Consider the following 23,946-nt stretch of genomic DNA (forward strand, 5'->3'; position numbering starts at 1 on the left):
TCGAGTCCCGCATCGGGCTCTCTGCTCAGCGGGGAGCCTGCTTCCCTCTCTCTCTCTGCCTGCCTCTCTGCCTACTTGTGATCTCTCTGTCAAATAAATAAATAAAATCTTTAAAAAAAAAAAAAGAAAATAGAGTAGTTTCTCAAATTTAAAGTGCTACTCTATGTAGAATATAGAAAATTGGCTTTAGTTTACTCACCAGGAAGGGAAGATGTAACCATAGCACATTTTAAATTGCCAAGCAGTTAATCAAAAACATTATCTCCTATCCAAAGTACATTTTTAGGTTGAAAAATATACAGCTGTGACTCTTATACCAGTCTTGAATAATAAAGTAAAATAGCCTTCCATTAAAAGGCAAATTTTAAATATTTACATTTATAAAAAGATCTGGAACTATATTTTTTTTTCCTCTATGGAAAATATAATCTGGTTCTTAGGACTTTACATTCATCGGGGATGGCAGAAGGCTCAATGCCAGTTTTTAAAAAAATGTGTTTCTCCTCATAATGATTTCATTTATCCTAAGTATTGGGGCATGAAAGGATTAAAAGCAATTCTAATAATAATGCATTCTGGACAAATTTTAGGAGCCTTGGGTTCTTTTCCTAGCTCTGAAAATAACAAATGTAATCTCTCTGGCAGTTGGAAAAGTCTTTTTAGCTAGGTTTTCTCTTCTATAAAATTGATACTAATACCTTTCCTATATAACTCACCTCTTTTCATAAGACAAAATAATATGTAAAAAACCATCCTACCCTTCTACCAAGAATGTTTACCCTTCTCTTAATTCCGTCACTTAAACTTTCTTGTCCATTATGTCTTACCAAAAATGAAACTAAAATTTCTCTATCTGTCTTTTACACATGATTTTCCTGATGTACTCTTCTCTCATAATCAATCACATATGTAGAGTTAAAAATACTGGCCATATTTAAAAACTCATACGTGTACTTTCAAGGAGAGAATACATGTTTTGTTGGCAGTGAATTAAGATTTATTCAAAATAATCAACTGGTTGATAAAACAAGAAAGAAATGAAGTTTGGGACCTAAATATTAACTGGTGATATCTTCAGATGGAAGAAAAATTGTGATGTTTAAAGAGCTTAAGGGGTTGAAAGGAACAGATGAAAGCTGATATCCTGGCATCAGTAAGCATATGCAGAACATTCTTTGGTAAAAACACTCCAAGACTCCTTCATTAGTCCAATGTTCTCAACTGACTTATTAGAAGGAGCTACTTAAGACTTAATAAGAGGATTTGGTCTATAACCTGCTTTTCCTGAGCACATTAATTCCATGAAGAATCTGTGTAATTTCTGGAGCTATAACAGCAATTTATTCATTCATTTATTCTGCAAATGATACTGTATTCCTCACTGGCAAATACAGTAAAAACAAATGAATTTATAATAAAATACAATTTTAATAAAATAAAATAAAACTTCACTTAGAAATGTCCGTGTAGGGGCTCCTGGGTGCTCAGTTGGTTAAGCAACTGCCTTCGGCTAGATCATGATCCTGGATTCCCAGGATCAAGTCCCGCATTGGACTCCCTGCTCAGCGGGGAGTCTGCTTCTCCCTCTGACCTCTCCCTCTCATGCTCTCTCTCTCTCTCTCAAATAAATAACATCTTTAAAAAAAAAGAAATGTCCTTGTAGATGCAGTAAAAATGATTAATTTTACTAAATTTTATTAAATTTCAACCCATAGTCTAGTGAATATGGGAGGTATGCATAAAGCAATTTTGCTACATCACATAATATGATGTCCTTCTCAAGGGAAGTACTTGTGTGATTATTTATGAACTGAACTAGCTATTGTTTTGGGGGGTTTAATTGCACAAAATACCATTTTTACATGAAAGGCATCTATCATTATTCAGACTAGTTTATTTGGAAGACATTATATCTTAATAAAGTGAATATGTCACTTCGAGGAAAACAACTATTTGTTGTTAAATATTAGAGTTTCCAAAAAAATGAGACTTCTGGAAAACTTTTATCAACCACTGTGATATCAATGGAGGTGAGAAGGTGACATTTTTCCTATATTGCTTAATGAAATTTGTCAATCTATGGAAGATGTACATAATTAAGTGAAAAACCCTTTTCCAATTGGTCAACGCAGGATGATAAGAAATTATACATGCATAAATTGTCCAGAGTACAAGACAGACCAATGGATTTTAATATAACAAAGTATGAAAGCTCCTTTATAAGGCTTTAGAGTGCACATTGCAAAAAACACATTTATGAAACTAACATTTATGAAATAAAACTTGTCAAGTTTTGGTGTAGTATCAAAAGAGTACCCACAATGATCTAAAATCACTATTAAAATATTCCTCTCTTTTCTAACTTCCTATAATGTTGGATTTTCTTTATATACTTTAGCTCAAACTACATATTATAACAAACTGAATGCAGAAGGAGGTATTGGAATCCTCCAGTCTTATATTAAGCCAGGTATTAAAGAGGCTTGGAAAAATGCATTATAATGTCATTCTCAGTAAATTATTTACTGTTTTAGAAAATTTAAGTGTTTTTTATAAAAATGTTATTTATGATAACAGGTAATACACTTACGATTTTTAAATGAGTGAATAAATAAATATTTTAAATTTTGTCAGCTTTAAATACTAATGAAATAAATATCAATAAATATAACCCATATAAACAAAAGATCTGTGGAATCTTGAATAATACTTAAGAGTGTAAAAGGTCCTGAGACCAGAAAATTTGAGGAAAAGTTTCACACTTCACACTTGACACTTCCTGTTTTTATTCTGTAAAAATGTTAGTATTAGGAAACTTGACTTTGTAAAACGTACACTTCAAGGGAGAACAAATTAGCGGTTCAAAATTAGCACACTGCAAGATTAATTACCTCCATCAGCATACTTAATAACTTTCCTAAAATGAGATTCATGGGGCGCCTGGGTGGCTCAGTAGGTTAAGCCTCTGCCTGCGGCTCAGTTCATGATCCCAGGGTCCTGGGATTGAGACCTGCATCAGACTCTCTGCTCAGCAGGGAGCCTGCTTCCCCCCTCTCTCTCTGCCTGCCTCTCTGCCTACTTGTGATATCTCTCTGTGACAAATAAATAAATAAAATATTTAAAAAATAATAAAAATAAAATAAAATGAGATTCACAACATGCTTTCACATACACATCTACAGGTGCTATACAACATATATACAGATATGATTCAATGGCAATGTGATAATCAGGCTTTGTCTGTTGATATTTAGGTCACCTCTCTGTCTAGCTGAGATGAGGATGTGGTGATCACGCCTGTAGTTGGATGCATGGAAAAGAGCGTGGGGTATGCTGGCAACTGCTCGATGATGGAGTACTTGAGACGCGTGTGCATCGTGTCAGGTTCATCTTTGTCCGTCGCACATACCTGTCCCACAGTAGAACCTACATATTGAGAAATCCTCTTAATTTCCAAAACTTTTACATTATCAACATCCCCTTTATTTCATTCCTTTCCATCTACCTCAAAAGCTTTTGGACCATTTAATTATATGGCAGAATAATAGTTTTTATACATTTGCAGACTTCCATTGCCTTTGTATTTCTAAAGAATTCTAACTACTCTTTAACCTTTTTCTATTTGTAAGTCTGCCCTTAAATTGATCAAATTGTCAAAAAATGTGTCCAAAACTCTTGGTTTAGTTAGATCTTTCGGGAAGACTCAAAAACTGCATTCTGACTTCCAGCTGATGGGGTCCATTGATATAAGATTGAGAAAACCTTTGTATTACTCTCAATGACCTTTATGATAATGCTGAGAGTACTGTCAATCATTTAATCAGTATGGAATATCAGTACATATCTTTAAGACTAAGACTTCAACTGCTCAAAACTTTTTCTTTTTAGTGTGTTCTCGTAAAAGTATTTATTTTATTTCACATAGGAAGTAACTGAGTAATTTCTCCAGTTTTCAGGCACTAGGCTTGGCTTTCCAAGTGTATGATGCATCATTTAATCTTCACAACAATCTCATATATCAAAAACCCATTTTACAGATAAGGAAACTAAGGTTTGTCAAGACTAAGAAACTTGCCAAGGGTTATAGCACACAGCTAGTGAAAGGCAGAGCAAAATTCCACCCACAGCAACCCTGAATGGCAAGTCCCTTGTTCTTGTCAGCAGAATATGCTGCCTCCCAATGGCCACAGTGAAATTCAATTTATGAATTAAAATGTTAAGCTGCCGGGGCGCCTGAGTGGTTCAGTGGGTTAGGGCCTCTGCCTTCGGCTCGGGTCATGATCCCGGGGTCCTGGGATCGAGCCCCGCATCGGGCTCTCTGCTCAGCAGAGAGCCTGCTTCCTCCTCTCTCTCTGCCTGCCTCTCTGCCTAGTTGTGATTTCTCTGTGTCAAATAAATAAAATATTAAAAAAAAAAATGTTAAGCTGCCATACATTGTTAAGGTAGGTACGCACCAACTCTGCAATTTTCAGAAATTGTAAAAACGTAAGTTGTTTCTGTAAAAATTGGATAGTTATCATTTTCATCCTCAATTCTGATTACCAAGGGCAGGGGAAGCTCTGGAGTATATCCATCTGGAGTTGTGGCGAAGGCAATTAGCTGTGAAGAGTCAAATAAGAAAAAAAACAAAATTAAAATATGGTTCCAACTTCCTTTGACTTTAATTTGGAAACTGTTCAGCACTGCAGTGTGAGTTGCACCATTTGTTATTGTTTGAGGATGTGGACATAACCTTAATGTCACAGGAGGTGGATAATCTCATGGTGTACTACAGGATTTTACATTTATCTAATATAATAACATAGATAATTTTGGTTTCTTTCTATTATATCTAATATAATACCATAGATAATTTTAGAGTTGTCCTGTTGTGGATGCGTGTAACAGCTTTTACTATTATTTTCCCAGGACAGACTTGAAGATTATTTTGTGGGTTGTTTTGTTTTGTTTTGTTAAGTTTTTTATTTTAATCCCAGTTGTTAACATAGTGTTATATCAGTCTCCGGTGTACTGTAGTGATTCAACACTTCCATACAACACCCGGTGCTCATCACAAGTGCACTCCTTAGTCCCCAGCCCATATTTCCCCCATCCCCTTCTCCAATTCCTCTGGTAACCATCAGTTTGTACCCTATAATTAAGAGTCTATTTCTTGGTTTCCCTCTTTGTTTATTTTTCCCTTTGCTCATCTGTTTTGTTTCTTTTTTTTTAATATAAATTTATTTATTTTTTTCAGCGTAACAGTATTCATTGTTTTTGCACAACACCCAGTGCTCCATGCAATACGTGCCCTCCCTATTACCCACCACCTGGTTCCCCCAACCTCCCACCCCCGCCCCTTCAGAACCCTCAGGTTGTTTTTCAGAGTCCGTAGTCTCTTATGGTTCGCTTCCCCTTCCAGTTTTTTTTTTTATAAACATATAATGTATTTTTATCCCCAGGGGTACAGATCTGTGAATCGCCAGGTTTACATACTTCACAGCACTCACGATAGCACATACCCTCCCCAATGTCCATAGCCCCCTCCCCCTCTCCCAATCCCACCTCCCCCCAGCAACCCCCAGTTTGTTTTGTGAGATTAAGAGTCATTTATGGTTTGTCTCCCTCCCAATCCCATCATCTGTTTTGTTTCTTAAATTCTACATATGAGTGAAATTATATGGTATCTGTCTTTCTCTGACTAACTTATTTCACTTAGCATAATACTCTCTAGCTCCATCCATGTTATTGCAATGGCAAGATTTCATTATTTTTATGGCTGAGTAATATACCACTGTGCATAGATACCATTCTTCTTTATCCACTCATCTATCAGTGGACACTTGGGGTGCTTCCATAATTTGACTATTACAAATAATGCTCCTATAAACACAGGGGTCCTTGCCTCCCTTGGAATGAGTGCTTTTGTATTTTTGGGGTAAATGCTAGTGTGATCACTAGACTGTGGGATAGTTCTATTTTAACATTGTGAGGAATCCCCATACTATTTTCCACACTGTCTGCACCAGTTTGCATTCCCATCAACAATGCAAGAGTTCAGGGTAAGAGTGATTCGGTCAGTTAAGCATCTGACTTCAGCTCAGGTCATGATCTTGGGGTCGTGAGATGTGAACTCAGGGTGACATTGAGCCCCACCCATGTTGAGCTCCCACTCAGCAGGTAATCCACTTCTCTCTCTCCCTCCCACCCCATGCTCTCTGTCTCTCTCAAATAATTATATAAAATAAAATCTTCCATAGAAAAACAATGCAAGAGGCTTCGTTTTCTTCACATCCTCAACAATATTTATTGTTTCTTGTATTTTGATTCTAGATATTCTGACAGGTGTAAGGTAATATCTCATTGTAGTTTTGATTTGCATTTCCCTGATAATGAGCAAAATTATCTTTTCATATTTCTGTTGGCCATCCGTATGTCTTCTTTGGAGAAATGTCTGTTTATGTCTTTTGCCCATTTTTAAGTGGATTATTTGGTTTTGGGGTATTGAGATTTATAAGTTCTTTATGTATTTCGGATACTAACCCTTTATTGGATGAGTCATTTGCAAATATCTTCTCCCATTCAGTAGGTTGTCTTTTAATTTTATGGCTTTCTTCACTGTGTAGAAGCTATTTATTTTGATGTAGTCCCAATAGTTTATTTTTGCTTTTATTGCCCTTGCCTCAGGAGACATTTAGAAAAAAAGTTACTATGGCCGGAACCAGAGAAATTATTACCTGTGCTCTCTTCTAGGCTTTTTATGGTTTCAGGTCTTATACTTAATCCATTTCAAGTTTATGTTTGTGTATGGTATAAGAAAGTATTCCAGTTTCATTCTTCTCATTCTTTTGCATGTAGCTGACAAGTTTTTCCAACACCATTTGTTGAAGAGACTGTCTTTTTCCTGATGTATATTCTTTTCTCCTTTGGTGAAGATTAATTGACCATATAATTCTGGGTTTATTTCTGGGTTTTCTATCCTAGTCCATTAATATAGGTCTCTATTTTTATGCTAGTACTATACTGTTTTGATTAGTACAACTTTGTTTATCTTTTTAAAAAAGATTTTGTTTATTTATTTATTTGAGAGAGAGGGGGAGGGAGCCCTAGCAGGGGGAGGAGCAGAGGAAGAAGCAGAAGCAGACTCCCTGCTAAGCAGGGAGCTGGATGCAGATGTGAGGCTCATCCCAGGCCCTTGAGATCATGACCTGAGCCCAAGCTAGATGCTTAACTGACTGAGCCACCCAGGTGCCTTTTGTTTATTTTTGAAAAAAATTATTATTTTTAAGTAATCTCTACACCCAATATCAGCTTGAACTCATAACCTTGAGATCGAGTCACATTTTTCAGCAAATGAGCCAGCCAAGCACCCTAATTAGTACAGCTTTGTAATGTAACTTCGTCTGGAATTTTGTTTTTCTTTTTCAAGACTGCTTTGGCTATTTAGGGTCTCTGGTGGTTCCATACAAATTTTGGATTGTTTGTTATAGTTCTGTGAAAAATGCTGCTGGTATTTTGATCAGGATTGCTTTAAATCTATACATGGTTTCACATAATATGGGCATTTTAACAGTATTTGTTCTTCCAACCCATGAGCCTAGAATATCTTTCCGTTTCCCTACTATTTTGTTTTGTTTGGAAGTTTCCAGAGCATGGATTTTAAATACCACTCTCTGAATTTCAATAACTTTGGATTCTTAGGACTCCAAACTCTCCAGGTACAGTTAACTAGAATATTATCTTGTATTCTCCTAATTAGGATTTCATACATATTGGTTGTTAAAGTTAGATAATCCTCTTCATGAGAAATTTTTACTTTTAAAAAAAAAGGAAAGTCAGAGAACAAATGCAGGATGTGAACTGTGTGTGGAATGCAATATATTTCTTTTAATTTTATAATATGAATTTCAATTCCAATTTTTCTCATAACCGCTCTCAGAGAAAGCAAAACATCACAGGTACTTAGAAGGCATTCTTAGAGAAATTCCAAACCTAAATATTCAATCCTAGGGACACCTGGGTGGTTCAACCAGTTAGTATCAGACTCTTGGTTTTAGCTCAGGCCATGATCTCAATCAGGGTCCTGAGACGGAGCCTTCTATGGGGCTCTGTGCTCAGCACAGAATCTGCTTGAGATTCTTTCCCTCTCCTTCTCTCTCCCCCTGCCTCTCTCCCCACTCAGGTGTGCTCTCTCTGATATATAAAGTAAATAAATAAAATAAAGAAAGAAATAAAATCATTTTTTAAAAAAGCAAAACTATCATACTAAGACCAATCTAAGAATCTAATGCTCTTTATTCTATAAAACTCTTTTTACTCCAGGTCTGTGCTATCAGATGTAGCCAGAGCAGAGACAACAAGCTCAGAGAACAGAAAAAGATAAATGAATTGAGAATGGGAGATGAAACAGCCAAACTTAACAATGACTAATACGATACATAAACTTCAGACTTTACCTCAAAAGATTCATACTCCTCACGATCTACAGGACGAGTACAATACAGGTTTCCAGTATCTCTCTCCACATAAAATAAATTCATAGGTTCTCTGTCCACCCCAGGTCCTCTTATGGAATAGAATATCGTGTAGTTTTGTGCAGTGTCAGATTGAATCTAGAAAGTAGATATTATATACAGAAGAGACAAATGTTTTAGTATAACTTTCATCTGTATATATTTATGCAATCATATTGCCATTTTCATTGTAATAAGCAATTGCCCCTTTAATTTACTATCATGGATGAATAAAAAACAGCAATAGAACAAGGAAGCCTAATAATTGAGAAATTTCAAGAGCAAGGCATGAGGAAAACAACGTAGCAGTGTCTTAGTTTTCCAGAATAACTGAGAAATACTTTAAAGGCTAAATGTTACCTATGTGGACCAAACATTTAAGACTTTAACTGTCTGAGAAAACAAAGTATTCTGAGCATGAAAAACTATGCTTTTGTCAATTTTTTAAGCTTGAATTTTTATTATACATAACATCTGAGTTGCTAGGTTTAAAGTTACTGTCTACAGGGCAAAAACCATGGGAAATGCTTTCTTTAATTAGTTTCTGTTATTTGTCAGCATCTTTTTTATTACTGAAGCTGAGCTGAAAGGGGGAGTGGAAATGAGTGAGAATACAAATGACATAATATCCTGGCAAGTGTGATATTCTGGTACGTGAAATTTTTTCCCAGGTTGTTTTAATCCTTTTAGTAATATCTTGACTATATGTGAGGACGACACACAATTATTTCCAAATAATGTCTTCCCAACTTCAATATGCTCTACTCTCAGCTGTATTAAATTTGTCGGTGGGATATAAAGAAGAGTTCTCTCTCAAATTTCAAGAACTGAGAGAAAAGAAACCCAAGTCAAGGACTGAATGGTCATGGCAATGGCTAGTGGAAGAAGAAAAGATTTGCTGAGGTTGCTACTAAAAGTTAAAAAGAGAGAAAGGATCCAGTATGATTTTAGTAGTGGACTTGGGGATAAACAATAGAAAGGAAGTTTGTGTCTTTTGTCCTTCATGGCAAGTTCATCTATTAGAGAAGATGTTTGGGGTTTCTAGGCTGTGGCCAAGTAACACGAGTGCTAATATGAAAATTCATTAAGGAACCATGTGTTTGAGAGTGCTAGGTGGGTTTTACAATTTCATATATGGATTTTGCATTACTAAAACTGCAAAAAAGTATATGCTGGCATAAAGATATGTATTTATACCCATTTATTGAAACATACAATACACATACTCACTCATGTATTCAGACAGAACTGATTTTAAAATAACTGCATATTCATTGTCCAAATTTAAAAAAGAAAAATGGAAACAATTAAAGTCCACAGTGAAAGGACAGTAAACTGTACCTGTTGAAGAAAAAGTGGGAAAGGACCCAAGGAATTCTCCTGCATTGAACAAGGAATAGGAGCCCATCTTCTCTTGGCACGTCTTAGAACTTTTTCTTTAGAATGCCTCTTCTTTAATACCTCAATTTAGAACACAGGAAAAAAAATAATAAAGTCAATGATTACTTTATTAACAAACATTGAAATTCTGACCCATCTCTCATGAGGATTAACTGGAAAGGTGTAAGACCATGGTGGAAAACCAAACTAAATGTCAACACTGCAAAAAGATAACAAAGAAATAGCAGTCCTAACTATGATCACATCAATCCTCTTGAGAAAATAACTTGGTATGAACATGGAAGAAAGAGAGATGGAATTGGAAGCCTAGAAGCAAAATTAAAAAAACAAAAACAAAATCAACGTTCCTGTTGCCTTATTGCCATGCAAAACCATGGGAGGCAAGAGATGCAAGGAAAAGAAATAAAGTGAGTGACCCTCTAAATCTAGAATATGCACCTTCCACTCACCAGCAGCTAAGAAGAGCCACGGACCAACAGAGAGATCTGTGTCAGAATGAGGAGAGAAAAATGGTGATAATTCTCAAGCTACTGCAGCGAATAATGGCCGATGATTGAATAGAAATCATCTGGATCTTTGGTGTCAGAGTCCCATAAGCAGGCATGAGGTCTGAACCTCAACCTAAAATAGTCATCTACTTCTTAAGACTAGAAATTATGCTGTCTAAGATACACATAGACCTCCAGAAACAGAGTTTCAAAATTTTAGAAATCTATTCTACAGGAAAGATTAAGAAATCCTTCTTTGTGTCCAATCTCAAGTTCCCATGCTGTAGCTTCCCAAGTTCTCTTGTCCTGTCCCATATGAAAAGTAATGACAACGTAGAATAACCGATGAGGTAAGACCTTTTTCCACAATTTGAACACTGTTAGGTTGCATGATGGTTTCTATTCTTCATCAAACTAAACTACCCCACATCCTCTCTGATTTCACATCTTCCCTGGTAATGTTACACCTGCAGAAAACAACTCACTATACTTCATTTTTATAGTTTGGTGTACCTTTGTTTGATGCTGTAAAAGAACACGCAGTTTCCTTTCTTCATGGTTCTCAGTGTTGTAAAGTACTATGGTAAAACTTCTCTCCTCGGATGACAAAAGAACAGCATTTGTTGCATAGATGGAACCGTCTTCTAAAATTTGGAAATCAGGATCACTTGAATGAATTAGATTTGCAGATTGAAAGCAGTCCTTCAGGTTAACTGTAGGAAATACACACAGCAATCATTTGTAAAATAAAACAAAACAATATATAGTGCTAACAGCGATCTATGCATTTGTTGGGGTGGGGAGCCAAAAACTTAAAATTACACTGACATTTGTAAATGTCGCATTTTTTGAAAGTATATATGAAACTACATGGTTAATTAAATTGTGCATAAACACATACGTCACTTCTAATACCTACTTTACATACTTTTAAAAAAGAGACATTTGTCCTAAAATAAAAGCATGTGACTTCCAGTGTTTGAATAGGTAAACCAATACCAAAAGAATTTTTTTTTTAAAGATTTTATTTATTTATTTGACAGACAGAGATCACAAGTAGGCAGAGAGGCAGGCAGAGAAAGAGGAGGAAGCAGGCTCCCTGCCAAACAGAGAGCCCGACATGGGGCTCGATCCCAGGACCCTGGGATCATGACCTGAGCTGAAGGCAGAGGCTTTAACCCACCGAGCCACCCAGATACCCCAGAAGTTTTTCTTTATTAACTGAAATTACCTGTAGAGCAACTTAAAGAAAACTTAAGTTAAACAGAATCTAGGACATTAATCAGCAGTTATTAAATTAAAATATTTCCTAACCCTTTGCATCTATTGTTAGAGTCATTATATTCTGTGTTCTCATTGGTCTGCTCTTTCCTTACACATTGAGTTATATGAGAAAAATTAATTGATATGGAGTGTCTGAGTGGCTCAGGTGGTTTAGTGTGCTTTGATTTCAGCTCAGGTCATGATCTCAGGGTTGTGGGATTGAGCCTGGCATCAGGCTCCATGCTGAGCGGAGCCTACCTAAGATTCTCTCTCTCCCTCTCCCTCTGCCCCTTTGACCTACTCTCTCTCCCTCTTTCTCTCTCTCTCTCTCAAAAACAAAAACAAAAACAAAACAGTAATAGTTGATAAGAAGCATTTGTGGAAATATATATCAGTAAAATGCCAAAATGTTTTATGATTACAATCCAAAAACAGTTACCTTTAAACTCAAGAAATGGATTCAATACTACTTCTCAATTTTATAGAAGTATGTAATAATATATATCTCAACCTCATGTAGCAGAAATATTAATAATTATTTATTAGTCTAATTAAATCTTCTTATCTACTTCATATAATCATGTTTTTCAGTAAAGGACAATATTCCTTTTATTGGAATGACATTGTATGTATTACAAATGACAACGTATTATATAAGTTTTAACTATTAATTCCAATACAGTTATCCTTTTTAAAATGACACTAATTTTACAAGGTCATACCAAGTAAGATTTATTACACATTTTAGCAACTTCTTACCTCTACCAACAAATTTCTCAGCATCTAGTTGGGAGGGAACATGTAGTATGACTTTTTTGCAGGCATCACAGGCAAATGTTAACATCTAAAACATCAAACCAGTAATTACACATTAAAAAAAGATCCTTTTAATGTAGACATAGTTTATATAAATTAGAAATTGGTATAATTATAAATTAGTTTATACAACTAGCAAAATCAAATTTAAAAACATATACTGCAGTAGAAATCAAAACAAAATTGTCTGATGAGGAAGAATAAAACAATAGACCAAGAGTCATGGCTCCCTCCTTCACAAAGCATGTAAACTCCAAGAATTCCTTACCCTCTTAGCTTTTGTTCCTATTCTATAAAAAGGAGTTAATAGTAAATTAACTAATGTAATGAGACTCTGGAGGACTGAATGATAACCAATGTGAGAGCACTAAAAACTTAGGCAGCACAGGTATGTGACTAGGAAAAACAAAGACAAATTTACAGAGTCAGCAGGGAGTTTCAATTAATAGTCAAATGTCTATGAACCATGATACCAAATCAATAATATCTTAAACAAAAACCCAATGCTTTAAAGAGAAGCATTCACTCATTTCATGGAGTGACTTGGAGATTATCTATGACCCACACAAACAAGCACATAACTTTGAAATATGAATTTATGTTGAAGGCGCATCTTCTCGTAGGTGACCAGTAAGGTCATTTTACAAAATATTTCACTTAAAATTTTTGAAATGAGTTAGTGATTTATGATAACCAATATATTTCAATATAATACATATTTAATATATATATAATATATATTTGAACACAGTGAAATTTAATTCTGTTCTGTCTAAAAGTGTATAATGCACACTTCTGAAAGATTCACAGTTCTATAGCTTTGCAAAGGCTTTTGACCAAAAGCAAGATAGCCGACTAGCACTGACACTATATTTACAAAGTCTATAAACACAAATTTATAAAAATCAAAAATTTGGATTAAAATTTTATTCCTAATACACATTTTTTATCTCTACTACACATTCCAATATACATTTAATTATGCAATTTAAGTTATATAGGGAGGATCAGACAAGGCAGTGATTACATGTCATTTGGAAATTAGGGATGGACACAGTGAAGAGACTATTGGATTGGATATTAAAAGATGAGAAGAACGTTCGCTGGTTGTATCATCTTAGAACAGGAGTAAAATGAGATGTGTGATGAGTCCAACTCAGGGTGGTTGAAAGCATGCATCTACTTCTTCATCCAACCAACATTTACTGGATGCATTCTAGGTACAAGGCAGTGCTCAACAGTGAACAAAACAAAGTCCTTGACCTCATAGGGATTACTTTATAACGAGAGACAAAAAAATAAATGCACAAAGATCATATAAAGCCAGGAGATACATGTTATAAGAAAAATAAAGCAGGGAGAAAAGGTGACAAAGGGAAGACCAGAAGCCCGAATGAAATGAGGAAGCAAACAAGATCACTAACTGGGAAGTGTTCAAGGTGGAAGAAAAACCAGAACAAAGACCCTGAAAGAGGATTTTACCTGGTGTATTAGAGGAACAAAAAGGGAGTCATGGTAGGAAAGCACAGTGAGGTGAAGTGATACCAGGTGGTATTAAAGGGATAGTCATGGGCATATCACATATGGTCTAAAAGGCCATAATAGGAGTGCAGATTTTATTCTGAGTACAAAGAGAAGCAACCATAGGTTTAAAAGCTGTGGAGCAGCATAATGTGGTGAGCGTTTACACAGACTCGTTCTGGTGGCCACGTGAGAACAGACTACAGAAAAGCAAGAGCAGAAGCAAGAAGACCAGTTGGGAGGTTCCAGCAGAAATGTGAGAGAGGGAGGATGGTGACTTGGACTAAGATGAAAACAGCAGAGAAGTGAAAAATGGCTGGATTAATTCAATACTTTAGAGAACAGCATCCTGGACATCCATTCATTCATGAATTTAACTAATATTTACTGAATATCTACTGTGTACCAGACACAGAGCAGTAACAATGATCCTCATGAGACATTCAATTCAAGGATAAGACATAGTCGTAATTTCAATAAAGTAGGATAAATGCTCTGCTAGAGAGATCTAGGGTGATAGGATAGCAGGGGGAGATAGCCTCGTGGTGTGAGAGCTAGGTGAGGTCACTTGAAGAGTGGCTGTCGGGTAGCCACGTCAAGAGGGGCAGAGCTTCTCTGTTCCAAATACAGAAACGGCATATGTGAAGCCCAGAGATGATACAGATCTGAGAACAACATCCTAAAAGCCTGATGCTCACAGCACAAGAGGGACAAAGTTTAAATGGATTCAGGGGTGCCTGGCTGGCTCAGTTGGTAGAGCATGTAACTCTTGAACTCGCGTGAGTTCGAGCCCCACTTTGGGTGTAGCGATCACTTAAAAATAAAATCTTAAAAAAGAAATAAAAGAAAATGGATTCAGAGAGGCAGGTGTGGGGTAAATTCTGAATAGTGTTAACAAAGTATGTGGATCTTTTTTTTTCCCTGAAGATAGTAAGAAACCAAAGATTTGCTTTAAGCGGATAAATGACATAAGCAGCTTCCTATCAGAGTAAGGGGGGCCTGAGCAGTGTGGAGAGTGGATCAGGAGAATGATTCTCACTTCCAATAATAGCAGCTAGGTCATTCAGGGGAGGAAAATGCCAAAACAAAAAATGGTGGATATTTTTTTTTTTTGTTAACCCTCCTAAATCATCTAGCAAAGAATTGCTAGGCAGAAATTGAGGATCAAACTCAAACAGAGAGTAGTGATCAGATGCAACTTCTGATCTAAGAAGACTGGACTCTGGTTGTTTGGCCTCATTAAAAGAGAAGAAAATCCAAGCACAGACCTGCCTGAGATCTAAGAGAAGAGCTGCCCACATTAGTCTGGGACCCCTCAAATGGAAAACCTTTGCTGTAGAGGGAGCCTGAGACAAACCAGTCCTTGGATGGATCTGTCACCTTATTTGCTTGGTCTGGGAACCTCAAGCCACTGATTAGTTTCAAGAAGGCCTGGCATGTGTAATCACCACCACAGATGCTGAAAGACATTTGACCAAATTCAGTAACAACCCTTAGATTAAAAAAAAAAAAAAAAAAGCCCCCAGGAGTTAATAAGTACTTCTTTAATGTGATTTTTATATTCTATTTTGTTATAATCACAACATCTATGGGAAAGCATTAGCAGCAGCCCCACTAAACTAAGAAATAACATGGACTTTCCAAGGTCATCATTTATAGTTAACTTTACATTAATATATATTAGGCAAGAGAGAAATATTAGATGACATATGGATTGGAAAGGAAGAAGTAAAATAAGAATCTCTATTTGCATCTGATAGGACTAATTGAAAACTCAAAGAAATCAACAAATAAATAACTATAAAACAATAAGGAGCAGGAACAACTATTAGAATACAGAAATCATTAGTCTTTATACACGTAAATACAAGTTAAATAATATAATATAATATAATATAATAATAATATAATGAAAGAGAAGGAAAGAGAAGGAATCATTTTCAAGAGCAATAAAAAGTTAAAATGCCATGGAGTAAAAACCAAGAAACATGTAAAGCCTACCTAAGAAAAATCTGAAAACATTTCTGAAGGACAGGAAGGTAGACTCAGACAAAAACAAAGATGTATCATTATTTTGGATAGAAAAAGAAAATCAACATAAATATATTGCTTTCCACTAAGTTAAATTATAAATTTCATGATGTCAATAAAAATCTTAACGGTATTTTTTCTGCAACTACACAAGCTGATTTAAAAGATCATAAGGCAAAATAAAAACCTAAGAATATATTGGAAAATTATGAAAAAGAAAAGCTATAAAAGGATATTAGACCTAGCAGGTATTTAAAAACTCTACGAAGTCTCATAATTAAAACTGCAGTATTATATATGAATAGACAGAAAGATATTAGATGCATAAAGACTGGAAAGGAAGTAAAACAGTTTCTGTTTGCACTTGTTGTAACTGTATACAGTCCATAAATGTAATTTTGTTACACTCACCAACAATTTATAGGAGTTCCTATTTCACCACATTCTTGCCCATGCTGTTGTCAAACTTTTGGATGTTTGCCAAATGAGGAACATGTTATTGAAGTTTAACTATATCTTTTCTTATTACGAGTGAGGCTGAAATATTTTTATGGGCCATTTTTATTACTTTACGGGACTTTTTCATATTAATGTTCATGTTGGACTATTTGATTTATAAGAGCTTTTTATATACTTGTAGATTAGCCTTTTTAAAATATGATCCGCAATTTTTTTTCCAATTTCAATTTACTTATAATATTTTTGTTTGGTTTGGGTTTTTTGCCATGGGCAAGTGTGTGTGTGCCTTAATATAATTGGTTTATATTGTTTATAATATTTATAATATATTTATATTAATGTTTATAATTTGACATAATTGGTTTTCTCAATATTAATAAATGGCTTTTGAAATCTAAGCCACGTGAACCACAGATAGCCCTTCTTGACTCCAAACTCAAATAGGAATGTTTTCTTTTAAAGATTTTATTTATTTATTTATTTGACAGAGAGATCACAAGTAGACAGCAAGCAGGCAGAGAGAGAGAGAGAGAGAAAGAGGGAAGCAGGCTCCCTGCTGAGCAGAGAGCCCAATGTGAGATTCGATCCCAGGACCCCGAGATCATGACCTGAGCCGAAGGCAGCGGCTTAACCCACTGAGCCACCCAGGCGCCCCCATGTTTTCTTTTATTAAGTATATGGTATATGTTACATAAACCTTCCATCTGTTTAGATTTCTCTGTGTTCTGCAGGAGTTATTGCTTCAACCTTATCTTTTGCTAAATGACTGCCTAGATCAAGTAGTCTCATACTATATACATATTATAACAGTATAAAATAGCATGCTATATAATACAGTATATTATACATCGTATAATACTATACTATAATACTATAGTATATTAATATAACTAGTATAGTATATTAGTATACTATGTATAATATATTATATATTACATATATAATATTCTCTATATATCCTCAATGATGTGATGTGCCATCCATTATAAAATAGCCTTCCATCTAGTCATGTACAATCTTTATGGAAGGGTAAAGGAGCTAGTAATATCCACCAAAGTAGAGTCATTTATACTTGTATCTGGCAATCCTATTTCTGGTAATCTACTCTATTCATTCATACATCTGCCCATACATGAAATCCCATATATATACAAGTTTATTCACTATGACATTCCCTGTAATAGCAAAAATTAATAGCAGAGGTGATGGATAGAAGCAAAGATATCCATAAGATATTTCTGAATGTAGATTTAATGGGACTTAATGATACTCCCTTAATGAGGGGAGCAGTGAGGACGGAAAAGCAAGCAGCTTCCAGGCATCCTACCTGAGCAATAAGGTGTATGGTAGTGTCATTCACTGAATTACAGGATATTGTGAGAAGAAAAGCAACATTGTTTGAGAAGATAATAACTGCTGTGTCCCACATCATACTAGGCAGATATAAAGACGTATTGTTCAATGAAGACATCCCAACTAACAAAATAAATTTCATTTAAGGAGGCACCTAGAATGATATTTCATGGACAGGCCCTAGAATAAGGATTCTGATTCTGAGTAGTCAGGGACAGGATGGTAAAAGGAAAAAAGGGGAGTGAATTTCAATAAAGTCACAAGCTACATGGTGGAACTGTACAAGGCATGGTTTATATTCAGCAGCAGAGATCCCTTATGACCTTAGAGAGTGAGCAGCCTTGTTAGGTGTTTAGGTAGAAACCAGAGTTCAGGTGGTTAAGACCCATGTGAGGTAAGGCTGTATTAGGAAGCACAGAGAAGCTGATTTGTGGAATGGTGAAGGATTAATTGGGTGCATGGAGAGGAGGAAATGTAAAGGGTGTTCCCCCAGTGACTAGGAATTATTCACTCTTACTTAATAATACCTTCTACTCAAATGCTCTTTGCACATCCATCACACTTGAGGCTCATAAGCATAAAAGCCACCTTAGGCTGGCAGGACTTTGCCCTGGTATCCGTACAGACACCAGAACAACTAGAAGGACTCACACCACGCCTTCCAGCCAAGAATGTAGCAGGATGTGGGGTGTAGCCAGCGCCAGTGCCTTTTTTCTATCTATCCCACTTCTGGCCAATCCAGCTCTGAAACTAAGACAAGTCACCTTTAGTTTATTCACTTTATCGTCTTTCTTCTAGATAGGATGTGAGAGCACACAGAGAAAGTTTTGTGTGTAAGCACAGGCAAAGCAGTTCTATTTGTTGCCCATACTTATTACTGTCCCTGCTTAATTACCCCTTTTCCTTCAAAGAATAATGACCAGTGGTTTAAGAAGCGGCAACTTTATTAGGGATCTAACCAAAGTCATTTCTTTGTCATCAACTACATATGTTGTGACCGTTATTTATGCCATTCTTGGTTTTCTCAACTGTAAAATATTAATTGCTGTGCACCTGGCCCTTTCTGTGATACTGATGTGCCCTGGGAATTTAAGTCCATAGAATTCCTAGAGAAAGACATTGGAATGACGGTACTATAATTTCATGACGTAAAAATTTAAGGAATTGCCTGTAAGCTAAGAGCGGTTGAGTAGTGAAATTATCAGAATATTTCACCCCCCAACCCCCCACCTCTCCGTTCCAGCCTTCCCAGAAGGAATCTTCCTGCTGTCTGTTGTCCAGGTTTGTTCCCTTGTCCTTCAGAGAACTTGAGCTCCAACTCCTGGGGCTCAAGGAGAAAGGACACTACCAGGTTGAGAACTTTCTGGCACCTGGTCTATTTAATTTTTCTCTTCCTGGGGGAGTTAGGAAGTCCATTTCGGGAAACCTCTGATCCCAAACTTTCCCAGGATCTGTCCATTGGCATTGAATTCCTGACCTTCTGCCTTTTCCCGCCCCGCCCCCGGCCGTGGGGAACTGTCCCTCCCCAAGTAAGGCCACGCCTTCTCACTCCCAGGTTTGGGGAGTGCACAGTTTGTTACTGTGTTCTTTCTCAGTTTTAGACTGAGAGGGTCTAGGAGAAGAATCCAGATGCCTCTGTGCACAAGAGATTCGGAAGAACATTTCCCTTAAAATTAAGAGGGTGGCAACCGCACACGCAGACAAACAATGGGAACCGTACAAAGGGTCACCTAGGGCCCGCCCATCTACCGTTTCCGGGCGCGAGTGTCGAGACCACTCCTCTACGCGCACTCACCCACTGACCGAGAGCAACCCCCTGAAAGGCGCGTAGTCCTCTCGCCTTTGACCCAAGGGCGAGCACTTTCCGCACGGTCCGCGCAGGGCTCCCTTCGCGGTGGCCGGAAGCCGGCACCGAGGCAGAAGTGGATCGCACCTTCCCCGGGAATGGCGAGGCTCGGAGGAGCGGCGCTCCCCGCTCGTCCCCAGAGGCCACGGTTTTGGCTGGGCGTTCGCAGCTGGCGTCTGCGTCTCTGTCTGCCTGCTCTGATTACATCTACCGATGACACCCTTCTCCTCCCTTTCGAGAGCGCGGCGCCCAGGTCGCGAACCTCTTCCTGGCAACCTTCCCCCATTCCTCCAACTCCATTCGTTCAACCGGCCGGCGACCCATTACCCTCCGCTTTGCCTGCCAGCCCCCAAGCCACCCCTGCCCCCAGAGTTTCCTCTGGCTCCCCCATCGGGCGCAGCCCCCCTCCCGGGAGCCGGCAGCCGGGCGGCCACTCACCGTGAGGGTCAGCAGCAGTTGCCAGCACAGGGCTCCGCTCCCGGAGCGTGCGGGGCGGACGGACGCCATGGGAGCACTCGGGGACAGGTCACGGGAAAGGCGCCCGGAGGTCGGGGTGGGAAGGCTCGGCGGGGCCAAAGGCCGCGGCGCCGGAGTGCAGGCTGGGCCGGCCGCGCAGGACGAGTGCGAGGCACAGAAGGCGGAGAGCGGGGAGAGGCGCTTTTCCTCTGGCTTTCTCCGGAGCGCTGGCCTCGCACCCAAGGGGCTTTTCCTCCGGCCGAGGGTGGGGCTCCAGGCGCGTCTGAAAGCCACCGATCGGCCCCTCCTTCGTATTTTCTCAAGTCTTCATTTCTTTTAGAGCGCAACAGGTGGGAACTCCCTCTCGCCGCCACCCTTTTACCTGCGCTAGGTGTTTCTCAGCCCCGGACGCCACCTATATGCCCCATCTCGTCACCCCCCCCACCCCACCTCCACCCCGGTGTCCGCCTGGAAGATTAGCAGCTGGCCCTGCCCAGCAGAAGCCCTGACTGTACAAAGACTCACTCCCGGGGCGCGGCGGGCGGCGGAAAGGGGGCGCGGGCCTGGGCGCGCTTTTGCGCCCCGGCTCCGCCCCGCGCGCTGCCCTCTCCGCCCGCCGCTCGGAGGTCAGAGACAGCTAGAGCGGGACGGGTCGCCAGAGCGGGACGGGTCGCCAGAGCTGTCCCAACTGCGTGAGGCCTACATGCTGGAAAGGAACTCCAGGAACTCTTTGCTGAGGCCACGGTTTTGGCTGGGCGTTACTGCAGACCTCCAAGTGCAGTTCCGACAGGGTTTTCATCTGGCACCCTTTCTTGGGGGGGGGGGGGGGTGGCGGGGGTCTTGTTTTTGTTTTTAGAAATGCCATGGCCAATACAGCAGTGATGCAAGAAAATTACGATAATTAAAGACATTAATTAACTAATTAATTAATTAATTAAGGGGTTCCAGGCTACAAAAACAACAACAAAAAAACAAAACCCAAGGGTAAGTTAAAACAGAAAACGCATCTATTCAAATCCTAAGCGTTAACTAAATGTGGGCTGCCGCCCTTCTCCAAGACCCTCCATTGTCCCAAAGTAAAGCCCTCCACTGACCTTCGTACACCTGTCTCCTAAATTGAAGTCCTGGACATTTACTAGAGATTTCTCTCTTCCTTTCCTACCACCAAAGAAAAGAAAAAGAATGCGACACAGTTTATGTTTGGTTTGCAATGTACTTGAACTAGTTGAATTTCCTCAGGCCTTAACCTGGAAGGTTAAAATATGAAAGCAGTTTGCTTGAGCTCTCCAGAGAACAATGACAGGGTGTTCTGACTCATCCTCCAGCACCTCTTTTCCACTGCTGGCTTAAACCTGGGAAGTCTGACCACAAAGGAGAAATTTTTCTGTTCCATTTTGTTTGGTTTGCCTCCTCTGGGATGTTTGGAGAAACCTGTTTCAAAAGCCAACCATGTCACTCACACCATTTCAGTTCTTAAAAACAGGTACCGTCCTATACCATTATACACGGAGCCAAAATTATTATAATATTGACCATAGAGTTAAACTCAAAGGTCAAACACTACATGGCTTGCATTCTACATATTAGTCCCATGCTGTGTTTTATTAATGACCCATAATGAGCTGTTCTGTTATTTCCATAGCCAGAAAATTTATCATTGAACATTTGCTCATAAAATAAGCCTGGGTCATCAGCATGAGACTATAGCTGACATGCTTCTGTTTCCATGTTTTTTAACCCTCATGTTTTTCCAGCAATGATTTCATAAACACACCTCATCCTGTATTAATGACATCGTCATCTCTAGCATGAAGCTCTCCAGAGGACAGAGAAACAAACTAGTTTCAGGTTCTAGGAATGTACTCAGGCTATCATCATAGCCCTTGACAATAGGACATTTCCAAACTCTTACCTACCCTTCAACCCTTATTGCCTTAAGGGTAGCTTACGTTTTTCCTCATTCCAGAAATGGGTGGAAGAGCAATCTGAAAAGAATTCATCTTAGATATTATTTTCATCTTTCACACTAAGTATCTAATTGAAGCTATTAAAATGGTGATGGGGGTATTGTGACTCTTTTTCTTTTAAAAAAGAAATGAAATATAAGGGACTTCCTCTAAAACAAGTGGCTTAATTTATTTAATATATTTAGATTATACTAAATGGTCACTGAAATGGATTCCCCTTTTATACATTTTTGAAATATCAGGTATAAATTTGAAAAGACAATGAAATGGGTGTAGAAGAATTTTTTTTGTAACACTGTCTTTGGGAGGGGGTGGCACCTGGGTGGCTGAGTGGGTTAAGGCCTCTGCTTTTGGCTCAGGTTGTGGTTTCAGGGTCCTGGGATCAAGCCTCGAATTGGGCTCTCCGCTCTGCGGGGAGACTGCTTCCCTCTCTCTCTGCCTGCCTCTCTGCCTACTTGTGATCTCTGTCTGTCAAATGAATAAATAAATAAATAATCTTTAAAAAAATACTTTATTTTTTTAAAAAAATGTCTTTTGGGGGATGCCTGGGTAGTTCAGCTGGTTAAGCCTCTGCATTTAGCTCATGATCTCGGGGTCCTGGGATGGAGTCCCGCACCAGGCTCCCTGCTCAGAGGGAAGTGTGCTTCTCCCTCTGCCCTACCCCTCACTTAAAGGAAGTCCCACTTAAGTAATGTAATTAAAGGAATACTGGATGCTGTCTATGGTAACTTCTACTTCGAAAATTAAACTACTTCGACTTCGTGGGGCTGATTTTTGGAAAAGGTTAGCTGGAAATGGATGTTTATTTCCACAATGAAAATCAAAATCAGAGTTGTCCTTAAAGAGACGAACAAACAGCCATCCCAGGTCCAGGAGGGCATAACTACTACGGCGACTAGTTTCACAGTTTTCGAATTTCAAAAACCAGAAAGCAAGCATGTTAATGGTGACCAAAAAATCCCAGCTATTCACTGAATTGTACATAGAGACAACTTTTCCCGAACTGTATGATTTCTGCCAGCCCTTCCTCCACTGGAGCCTGGGAAGGAGGGTCAATGTGCACAGGTGACCCTCAGGGCAAATCTATCTTGGGATGGGGCAAGGACACAGAATGGAACCCAAAGGCAAAGGAAACACTTAGGATGTCCTAAGTGCTCCCTAAGTGCTAATTAGTTTGGGTATCCCTTCTGTGCTACCATATCCTTATAACCCACCCCACCCCACCCAATCTCATCTCTGCCACAGCTCCCTGGTTCCGGCTCTCCCAGTACCCACCTCAGACCCTGGTCTAGGGCTGAACCCCAGGGCTAAGTCTCTCAACCCCCTTCCCTTCAACATAAACCGCAGACTTGGTCTGACCCAAATGGATCAAGTACGCAACTCCACGGTGAGACGCCACAGTCTGTGCTAGTGGTGCCCTTTCTAAAAATTTAGACCTTTTTTCCTTAAAAAGAATCCTTTTATGTAATGGGAGACAAGTTTTTTTAAATGCTATTGTCTGATAAATAAAATTTTTATTTTTTTAATGCTGTCCGTATTTCTTTGATGTTCTCTTTTTCAAAATCGGGCTCAGTAAAGCATAGTGTAATAATCAGACTCAATTTCCATAACGTTTCAAAGCATATTTTTGAACTAAATAAGGGATAGAATGTGACATAAATTGCAAATTAATTCTTATTGTGGTACTTTTGACTTAATAAGCCCTTAATAGAAATAAGCCAATGAAAGAATTTTGAGGCAATTGCGTTGAACATGACCAGAGACCATCTATGACACCCGTTCCACCTTTAATAGATGCCATTGATATATGGACCTCACGAGTGCTATGAACAAATATACAAAAATGTAAAACA

At 38.5% G+C, this 23,946-nt stretch overlaps 1 protein-coding gene across 4 annotated transcripts in view; it reads right to left on the reverse strand.

The window, feature by feature from the left end:
• Positions 1 to 20,633, reverse strand: part of DSC2 (desmocollin 2) — a 38,226-nt gene extending 17,593 nt beyond the window's left edge. Inside the window, exons 1-7 of one of the 4 annotated variants that reach the window (XM_046025528.1) lie at positions 20,109 to 20,629; positions 12,404 to 12,488; positions 10,895 to 11,094; positions 9,834 to 9,944; positions 8,436 to 8,591; positions 4,455 to 4,599; positions 3,260 to 3,426 (exon numbers count right to left, since the gene is read on the reverse strand). In XM_046025528.1, the coding sequence (XP_045881484.1) occupies positions 3,260 to 3,426; positions 4,455 to 4,599; positions 8,436 to 8,591; positions 9,834 to 9,944; positions 10,895 to 11,094; positions 12,404 to 12,488; positions 20,109 to 20,177 (933 nt within the window). In that variant the 5' untranslated portion in view covers positions 20,178 to 20,629. Of the gene's footprint in view, positions 1 to 3,259; positions 3,427 to 4,454; positions 4,600 to 8,435; positions 8,592 to 9,833; positions 9,954 to 10,894; positions 11,095 to 12,403; positions 12,489 to 20,108 lie in introns of all 4 variants that reach the window. The other 3 variants (XM_046025527.1, XM_046025530.1, XM_046025529.1) reach the window with 3 other exon arrangements.
• Between the last annotated feature and the right edge of the window lie 3,313 nt (positions 20,634 to 23,946).

This window comes from Meles meles, chromosome 12 (assembly GCF_922984935.1).
Source record: "Meles meles chromosome 12, mMelMel3.1 paternal haplotype, whole genome shotgun sequence".
NCBI lineage: Eukaryota > Metazoa > Chordata > Mammalia > Carnivora > Mustelidae > Meles > Meles meles.